We start from the raw sequence: 10084 nt of genomic DNA, 5'->3' as shown, positions 1-10084 counted from the left end.
TGCATCTTGATGAGAAATGGGAGAACCCCACTATAGATCCTTGGAAGAAAATATGGGATAAAAGGGTACAGGATCAATAAGAAAAATCATTGCAAATTCTCCAATGAAATAAAGAGAAACAAACTGAACAGGAATGAGAAGTCCCACTAAGTCAGTTAAAGGAGGAGGAGAGACTTTGAAGCAGAATTTCATGGCCTACCACATCAAAAAGCAACTTCAAATTAACATCAGGTAAGATTAGGAGCGTTATGTGATTATGATATAATATGATGATTTGACTCATTAAGTAGTTTTTACAATGATAGTTTTAGGACAGGCTATGCTTGCATGCTAGCACTGAGTTCAAACAAAGTGACTCTGTGGCACTGCATTCTTGGCCACATTCTGAAGAGTTGTTAAACTTGCTGCCTGAATGGGAGTAGTTTTAAAACAGATCCTGGACTGCCAAACTGGGTCAAATTTGAGAGACATTTTGAATAAAGTCAAAAAAACCAAACAAATGCAAATATATTTTTTCTTCACTACAAGTCATGGTGCTAATAACTATTTTTCATCCACAATGCAGATTTTTTAATGACTATTTAATTTAAGTGGCACATTATCCCAGCTTTTTTCCACTGTGGGTCTATTAGAGGATAGTCAAAAGGAACTAAGCAGTAAGTATGAAATATAAACAGATAGAAATGGATCGGGGCTATGTGATTCATGGCCACAGCTTAGCCACTTCTGCCATACCCAGTATAAGCAAATGTATGCAGTAATTACCAGGAGAGATTATCAAACCCAATGCATGATGCAGCGCAACCCAATGGCCCTTGAATAGAAACAGAGACAGAAAACTAGGATAGTCCAAGTGCAGTTGAATACCTCTGTGTTCTTGTGTTCATTAGACAATCATTACTTTATTTAATCAGAAGTCATTATATGGCTTATTCCAAAATGAGCATGTTTGTGCTCCAGTTAATTTATGTCCTCCCTGTGGATCATTGGATTTTGTATTATGATAATGCTGATTGGGAAAGATAAAGGGAAGGAGAAATGATGCCAATAATCAGAATGAGCATCAAAGTCATACCCAAGTTGAGGTGTGAGTTGCCAAATGTTAATAGGTTATACATTAAGAATTACACATGATTTGCACTTAGTTCTTGCTACCTGCGCAGCATGTGTGGGAGAAACACAGCTCAGCTCATAGTGAGTCTGCATAATGTCAACAGGAACAGGAGGGCTTCAACTCAATAACGTGATGGTCGACTGGTCCAGACTGGAATTGGAAACCCTTGGTGAAAAGACTTTAAAGTATTGTATATTGTCAAATTTGAAAGAATCTTAAAACTTGATCAAAACTATATTTAACGTTTCAACAAAAAAGTTGAGGATGTCAGAATACAAATCTCTAGAAGACTCCAGCAAAAAAAAACAATTTACAAAAATGAATGCTGCAGTCCAGTGTTAATAAGGCTGATATGCAGAGGAATTATTTGATATTAAATATAGACTCAATTTGAAAAGATAATTCCACATTAGCACCATATATTTGGTGTCAGCTATATTGCTATTTTATCATCAAATCTCCTCTTCATTTGGATGCAGAAGCAAACTTACCCCTTCACTTGGGTTTCTCATTGTTAACAAAAATAAAACTGTCCTCAGTGTTCACTCCTTGTGTGCTGCAAATTGAGAGATACATTTGGGTCTCTGAGCACTGTTATTTCTCTAATCTTCAAATGGTAGAGTAGACTCTCATTAGACTTAATATGGTCCTTCTCCCAAAAACAACAGCCTTCATTTATCTAACATTGACACTTAAATTAACCTTATGGCTCACTATGTTTAACTATTGGATATAAAGAGCTGAAATTGTGTTGCTGGAAAAGCGCAGCAGGTCAGGCAGCATCCAAGGAACAGGAGAATCGACGTTTCGGGCATAAGCCTGAAGAAGGGCTTATGCCCGAAACGTCGATTCTCCTGTTCCTTGGATGCTGCCTGACCTGCTGCGCTTTTCCAGCAACACATTTTCAGCTCTGATCTCCACCATCTGCAGTCCTCACTTTCTCCTATTGGATATAAAGCCAACTTTCAGCCTTCTGTGCATCAAATTATCATGTATTTAACTTGCATAATCACAATCATACGTTGCTTCAAGATTAATCATATTGGGAGTTGACAGTTAACTGTTTCTCTCTCCATAGATGCTGCTAGATCTATTGTGTTTCTTTAGCACACTGTTTTCAGTCCAGATCTCCAACATCTGTGGTAATTTGCTTTTATTTAGACTCTGGGCATCTTGCTAGATGTGGCTCACGTGAGACATTTGAAGACACAAAACACCTTGTCAGGATGTTTTGAATAAAACTGCTTTGTATTTACATTCTGCCCAGTCCCCCTGTCTTATTCAAGTCTATGGACCAAAGAGGAGGCTACATTTTTTCACACTTACAACAAAGTTATTCATTAGGTACAATGGGACATTGCAGAGAACAATGCCATTGTTACATGAAACATTTACACGTGTGCCTCCTTTCTCCAGTGGCAGCATCTGGGAGAGATTACGGATCTGTTAGTAGTTTAGTGTAGCTTGGGACTCGGAGTCTGCAGTTCATCTCCACACAATAAACAAGTCACTTGCAGTTAACATGAAGCTAACATCAAACTTGTTAGCAAAGGAAAAAAATATATATTGTGGTTTCATTCAGCCTGCAGCAAGGGACTAGCGCTAGGCACCATGATTTACACAAGATTATCTATTTCTACTTGTGCCATGCTTAGTTTATAGAAATACAATTATACCTCTTCATTCCAATTCAAGAACAATTAATGATGTTGTTTTGATATTTTAAATGTTTCCTCTTTTCTCGCGGGTTTTAATTTTATTGTCTAAATGGCGAGAGTTAAAACTATAAATTCTGCTCCATTTTGCTTTATCAGAATTCATTCTGAATTAGAGAATGGGTGCTGAAACTTGTTCAAACTGGGAAGGAGCTTCACAAGTACTAACTAGCCACTCAATGATACCGGTTGCCACTGACTCTATATACTTGATGGGTGCGCGATGAACCCAGAACCAAAGGCATTTCCGTGTGAGGAACGCACTGTGCGACAGTAAATCTGTTCTGCCCCAAACTTTTGTTTGGCTGAGTAACAGGTCTCACGGGCTTATTTTGATATATTAACGCGACAGATAGCTGATGCTCAGAATTACAAAGTGGGAACACTGCGCCCGTAAAAGTCCACACAGTTTCTGAATGTCACCTTTTGGATAGTTCATACAGGCTGCGTTGATGGGAAATCTAATACCGAGATTGAATGTTACAGTGGGTAACATTTCTGGGTCTTGACGTGTGAAACAGGGTGGCGGTTGCTAGAGGGTCGTTTCCTACATTAGGAAATGTTATCAGAAATCTGCCCTGAAGCCTAACTGCTCTCTTAGTCTGCGGGGTTGGACTTGCCTGTTTTCTCAGTCATTACTGAATGCTGGTTGCGCGCAAATCTCCCCGAAACAGCGTCGGAAGAGACTCCTCTCGAGGTTTAGGCATGCGTTGAGTGTCCTACTGAACAAGTTGAGGGAATGTGAAAAGCAGACCGCGTTGTGTCACATCACCCGGTGGAAATAAATACTTAATGCCGTGAAAGGTTACATCAGATCCCAGATTCAATGGACGAGAGAGAGCTGGGCAGTATTTTGTTCAGTGTTCATTGGGAACAGTTGTCTTTCAGAACAGTGAGGTGGGTGGGGGGGTGGGGGGGTGGGGTTCAGAAGATAGAGGACAGAGGACGGGCAGCTCAAAGCTGAATCTCAGCACGGTTCATTCGGGGCTGGGGGTTGCTGAACTATGCAGGGCTGTTTTAACATTGAATGGCAAGTTCACACGTCCTTGACCGCCCTGTTGACACAAGCATTTAAAACCGAAAGAACTGCGGATGCTGAAAATCAGAACCACGAACAGAAATTGCTGGAAAAAGCTCAGCAGCTCTGCGGAGAGAAACCAAAGTTAACGTTTCGGGTCCCGGGACCCTTCCTCAGAATTGAGGCGTGACTTTTTCTAGCAATTTCAGTTTTTGTTTCTGTTTGCGTTAAAATTTGGATCCCATTTCGCCTGTTCTCGCCTCTTATTTTGTCCTCGAGTTCGCTTCATTCGATGAAAGTGTAAGGTAACCCCCTTGGTTTTCCAGCGGGCTGGATGAGTGAGTCGGGCCCCGGCCGGTAGCTGGAAATGAACCTGGACACAAAAAAAAGGGACGAAAAACTAAACCTTACCCTTCAGCGTCGCAACCTGCGTCAGAGCTTGGGCGTAAGTGGCCGTGTTGAGCAGAGTCGTGGGCAAGCAGGAGGGGAAGAAAGGGGCCGAAGGGCCTACAGTCCTGCCGAGGCTGAAAGACAAACCCAGCATTAACGGGACCATTTTCGGGCTGACCATATTACCCAAACGCATCCCCCGTCCCCATCTCCCCAACATCAGATTCGCCTCCCCTCCTTCTTACTTCTGTTGCATTTCCAAGTTTTCCTTTTTGCCCCGAGTCGGCTCCATGGGAGAGGGGGAATTTAGGTTTCTCATGGGCGGCGAACCCTCGGCTGCAATCTCCTTCCCACCTTCTTGATCGGAATTGCCCCTCTCCGTTTTCCTCCATTTCGCCCTTCGGTTTTGGAACCAAACCTGTCGGAAAATTGCTTTTAACAAAATCAGCTTTGAGAAGATTCGTAGCTCAGACTGAGCTTCTAGGTGTAGGTTTGCTCGCTGAGCTGGAAGGCGCATGTAAAAATAAAAATGCATCTTTACATTTAAAATAAAAACTAAACTGGACCGTCAGTTCAACTCAGGAATTCTCCCTCTGTGGTGGTCATCTGGAGTAATTTCTGATGCAAAGGGTGTGGGTTATTCAGGGACTCGGCTAACCTTTAAGATTCCTCTTATATGGAAATACAGGACTTGAAGGGAGGGGACAAGCGCTTGTCCAAAACGTTGCCTTTTGAGAAAGTGCAATATAACACTGACGGAGCTGATTGAGCTAAGATTTGAATCGAGTCCCATCGCTTCTTGCACCTTTTTCTGCCGTCCCCAACCATTCTCTCAGAACTCCAGCCCAAATTCGTTGGAACGGTCAACCCATCAGGAGCGAGGGGTTTTGTGTTTCCACATTGCGGCACCTTACACCTGGAAAGACGGTGTCTTCCTGTTCAGGGACAATGCAATAAATAGGGATCAGGCTTATAATCTGGAATTCAATCGGTTTTGCCCCGGGATTCCACAACTCCCGAACTCTCCCCCACCCCCCAGCTACGTGTATGTGGGCGATTGAAATCGCAGTTAGCTCCACAAGGATATTAATGACTTTATAATCGTGTAAACTTGGGTCAGTTAAGTGTGGACCAGATGCAGACAAGTTCTTGCATCGTAATTGAATGAAGGTCGCTGGCTATAACAACATTTAATTGAGCAATTTTTCATTATCATATTTTAATGACTTTCTGGTGACAGTTAGCCTGCTTCTGAGTAACATGCATGATGAAGTCGTTTATTTCCTATTTAGTGATTATTTGACAACATCAGCCTCGATTAAGGCTCGGCTTTCTAACGCATTAATCATATTTTAGTGGGTTACTGAATCTTTGCAGCGTTTTATATTTGTGTGTGGGGGGGGGGAGGTGATTTTTGTTTTCAGTTTTTTTTTGCCTTCAGTAAGGGTCAGGGAATAAAAGGACAATTCAAAAGATTCTGCTGCAGTGTGTTGGCAGAATAATTGTCTCAATTTGCTATCTCACCCTTACACCTTCCAGCATGAAGTCGTGATCCGCCCGTCCTGAATGCGCCCTAATTGCTGCATTTATCTTAATTTACAGTTCCTTCCCCAGCAGTAGGAGAGCAGGCGACATTCAGTGAGCACTTCAAACTATATCTAAACCAGGATCCCATTCGAAAATAATAACACGCCTCCGTGTGAACGCCGCTTCATGCCTAGATTTAATAAGCAGGATCCCTTAATCCGTTTAAGGAAGAATAATCTGTTTACAATCCCTAATTTAGAGCAATGAATTCCATTATCTCGCTTCATTTATTGTGTTTTAAACGATAGCACCATGACCCTCGGGGACTCGAGTCAAACTATTATAATACTTACAATTACGTTGGCTCATAGATCTCACCCTGTGCAAATCTGAAAGATTAATAAATACGTGTGTGCAAGTCTCGTATTAAAATGGGGAGGAGGGGAGGGGATGTTGATGCATCAATATTCAGGCCTGAGTGCCCACATGTATGCAGCTAAGAGACTTGCCAACTCGACTTTGCAAGTCTAGCTTCCTGCTTTTATTCAGTTCAATCTCAAAATCAGTTTGGGTTCCAATTTTAAAAGGTAGTTCGAAGTTTTTTTCCGAGGCAAGGAAATGGATGTGCATTGATGTAATTTAGTGCCTTAGAGACACGGACAAATTAGTGTAGAACATTATCACTAGTTAATTATGAATGACCGATTAATCAACCTAATCTAATATTCCACATTATGTTGACGTTATTAAAGTGCATCACATAAATGACAGATAGTCTTTCATTTGTTTTATCTCTAGCCAAATATGCACTTTACACTGACAGTGGCGTAAAGTCTGAACGCTCAGCTTTTTTTAAAAAGATGATTTACCTGAACTCTTGCTTCAGTGAGATTTATCTTCATTGCGAGCTCTTCCCTGGTGAATACGTCTGGGTAATGCGTCTGTGCAAAAACGGCCTCTAAAGCTTCTAACTAGAGAGAGAGAGAGGGTGAGTGTCTGGGAGAGAGAAAGGGAGAGAGGGAGAGAAAGAGAGAGAGGGCGAGGAGCTGAGAGTGAGAGACAGGGGGAGGAGAGGGGGAGGGAGGGTGAAAGAGAGAGTGAGAGAGGTGAATGAGAGAGAGGGGGGAAAGGGAAGGGGGAAGAGAGAGAGGGTGAACGAGAGAAGGTGAAAGAGAAAAGGTGACAGAGCAAGGGTCAGAGAGAAAGAGAGGGTGGTTTAGAGAGTGATTTAGAGAGATGTGAAATGAGAGGACAGCGTAATTTCATCTTTGAAAAAAAAGCCCAAAAGGAGTCGTCAATCAACATCGCAAACAGTTGTGATTTTAACACAAACACAAACAGAAAATGTTGGGAAATCTCAGCAAGTCTGGCAGCATTTGTGCAGAGAAATCAGAGTTAATGTTTCGGGTCGAGAGACCCATCCTCAGAACTGGTCACTGGGCCTGAAACATTAACTCTGATTTCTCTCCACAGATGCTGCCAGACCTGCTGAGCTGTCCCAGCAATTTCTGTTTGTCTTTCTGATTCACAGCATCCGCAGTTCTCTGGGTTTTTAGTTGGGATTGGAAGTTTCCGCAGAAACGCAAAAGCTGCGAAGAAACGGAAAGGCATCTGTGGAGCTGGTCGAGCGGCTGAGGGTTTGTTTTATATTTCTCTCTCTCTGACCAGCTTGCTTTTATTTTAATTTCCATTTCCAATGGCCTGGTCATTCAGAGTTTGCTGTGTTTGAGGTGAAATCTCATCAAATCCACACTTTGCCAGATTTGGCTGCCAGTTATATCCGATTGGTTGCAGGCAGGAATCTGGAGAAAACAAAATCAAAACTCCCGGTGGAAGAAGGCTGGCTTTTAAGAAAAAAAATTCAGTCCCACACAACGCCCTTCACTCCGTTCAAAAAATGGGGGGGTGTTAATTTGTACTGGGGTTGGGGAAATGAGCCCTAATGTTCTCCCGGAGTTTGGCAGTCAGTTTTAAGCATTGTTTGCCCCTCAGGGAGCAGGACAGACCTGCTGGAGGGTAAATGTCGTCCTGTTTCGGCGCTGCTTTCGGCGTAAGAAACCGTCGTCAAAATCGCTGGTACTGTGTCCGCCAAACCCGCCGGAACTCACTGGGGGAGGAAAAATGCAAAGAGAAGTTTTTATTTAAAAAAAGCCTGGACAACGAGAGAGAGAGAGAGAAAGTAAATCTTAGGTCAGATGCATATTATAAATTCGCCCAGCAATAAGCAAAGCCCTCCGACCTGAAGGACTTCACCAAACAAGCTCAGGAGGCAACTCCAGCAAGAGGGAGATTATCAAGAGTTTACAAAGGTTGGAATTCCGCCTCCCCCCCCCCCCCCAAAAAAAGCGCCAGTTCAAATCATTGCCCTAAGTGTTCGAGCCCCTTACCAGAATATTTCAAAGCCAATCCTCAAGGCTATTTGGCCCCTATTTGATTTGATTGTCCGCCGCCTGCGGACTTGTTTTTAACCTTCCAAGTCTCCGGCTGGCAGAGGGTGAGTATTCCCACACCCCCCGACACCACTCACTCCTCTTCCCTTGTTTGTAATTTGTTTGCAAAACAGCATAAAAGATTGATGCAGACCTTTTAGGGAAGGGAGGAGCGTGACCACTTTCCAAAGCTTTGATAAGAAGGATGACACCAACCATCTGCGATGGTAAAAGCCTATTTTAACCCTCAGGCAAAAAAAGGGTTTTGTGTGTGTGTGTATATACAGAGAGAGGAAGCAGGTGGCAATATACTGCTGGGACCGCCACTCGCTTTTCCTAGCACCAAAACACAGCAGAACACAGGAGAGCAATGCGATAGACTTTACCTATTGCAATGTTGAACGTGTCAGTAATTCCACAAAATATCCAAATGGTTTCAGATTAAAATAAGACTTATGATAACGGTACACATAACGAAACATAAGGTCCGAGATGGGACGTGTACATTGTCCTAATCTATCCATAGGATGTGGGAACAAACTGATTCAAGCTTCAGCCGCTGTCGATTTTCCGCCAACGTTATATCTGTCAGAAATGCTACCTCCCCAGTGCTCGACTGCATGTAGTTGCATATAGTTTGACACAGTTACAGGCTCAGCAAATCACGACGTAAAAACGGGGGGGGGGATGTGAAAAGTTGGAATCGCCTGTTAACACTGGTTTGAATAATGTCTAAGGTAAAATCAAACAGATTACGGGGCGTTTCGTGTTGACTTTGTCAGCCTTCGTTCCTCAATCGGGTGTCTGCGATTGTGTGCCTGTGTGTTGCAATATGTCATACATTCTATACACAGGAGATCAGGCGGAGGATAGGTAATGAATTTACATCTAAACATACGTACAGGAATTGGTCCGGTAACACTCGCCATCTAACTGCGGTGGACAGTGGAAATAAAACATTGTGGAGTCTGTAACAAAACACAGGAGCCAGTCAGCTGCTTCTGAGGCAAAGTTTAGACCGCCAGAGAGAGAGAGAGAGAGAGAAAACAACAAGGCAATTTGACATCTGCTTCCGCTACAATCTAGAAACAAAAAAGACAAGATGCGAACTGTACCTGAAACCGAGCAGATAGCGGAGCTGGGATGGAGTAGGGTTCCTGGCAGAGATTACCTAGCCATCAGCAAGCATCTGACCAAATGTCTTTATCTGTCTAACATGCCCAACCGCTCGGCAACTTGCTTTTATAATCTCTCGCGTAATTGGCCTTAATCTAATTATTTCCAGCGTTGTCTTCTGTGAGTAACTTCGATAGGTCCCTTGGGTTTTGCCAAAATGTGCACGTGGTCCAGGACGTCATTTCTCTCTCTCTCTCTCTCCCCCTCTCCCTCTCCCTCTTTCTCTGAGCAGAGCGGAATTTTCCTCCCCCCACTCTCTCGTTCATCTTCGGAGCGCCAAATGAAAACATTGCTTAAAATATCCTGCCGCTCGTTCTCGGGGTACGCGAGCAGACATCCGCGCTGCTGCTGATGTTGCCCTCCCCGGTCTCTACGCCTCCTCTTGAAAGGAGAAATATTGTTGCTGATCCCACGCTCGGATTGCACCCGTTCCCAGTTTGAAATCGGTGGGTTGTTCCACAATGTGAGTGAGGCTTTAGCAGCAGTTCAGGCGTTCGCTCACTCCCTCTCTCACTGTCGCGTCCCCAAATTTTGACTTCCAGCCCAACAGGGGGGAGGGGGGTTCCAGCAATTTATTTTGCTCCCCCTCTCTCCATATACAATGGACTGGGGAGTTTTAAAATCCATCAACATTCGCTCAAGCGCATTAGAGGGGACAAGACAGCTCACCTTCTGCAAATAAGTACTGGCTGAGATTTTTAACTTAGAGATGGGG

The 10084-nt window shown here is 43.4% G+C and overlaps 1 protein-coding gene across 1 annotated transcript in view; it reads right to left on the bottom strand.

Annotated features, from left to right (window-relative positions):
• Positions 1-9434, bottom strand: part of drgx (dorsal root ganglia homeobox) — a 12604-nt gene extending 3170 nt beyond the window's left edge. Inside the window, exons 1-6 of the mRNA XM_043678838.2 lie at positions 9309-9434; positions 9096-9161; positions 7771-7871; positions 6634-6735; positions 4483-4655; positions 4259-4371 (exon numbers count right to left, since the gene is read on the bottom strand). Of these exons, the coding sequence (XP_043534773.1) occupies positions 4259-4371; positions 4483-4655; positions 6634-6735; positions 7771-7871; positions 9096-9153 (547 nt within the window). The 5' untranslated portion in view covers positions 9154-9161; positions 9309-9434. The remainder of the gene's footprint in view (positions 1-4258; positions 4372-4482; positions 4656-6633; positions 6736-7770; positions 7872-9095; positions 9162-9308) is intronic.
• Between the last annotated feature and the right edge of the window lie 650 nt (positions 9435-10084).

Source organism: Chiloscyllium plagiosum, unplaced genomic scaffold (genome assembly GCF_037043375.1).
Source record: "Chiloscyllium plagiosum isolate Xiang-an unplaced genomic scaffold, Cpla_swu_hap1 HiC_scaffold_43, whole genome shotgun sequence".
Lineage (NCBI taxonomy): Eukaryota > Metazoa > Chordata > Chondrichthyes > Orectolobiformes > Hemiscylliidae > Chiloscyllium > Chiloscyllium plagiosum.
The sequence above is the reverse complement of the archived record's forward strand: the minus strand, read 5'-3'. Positions and strand labels throughout refer to the sequence as shown.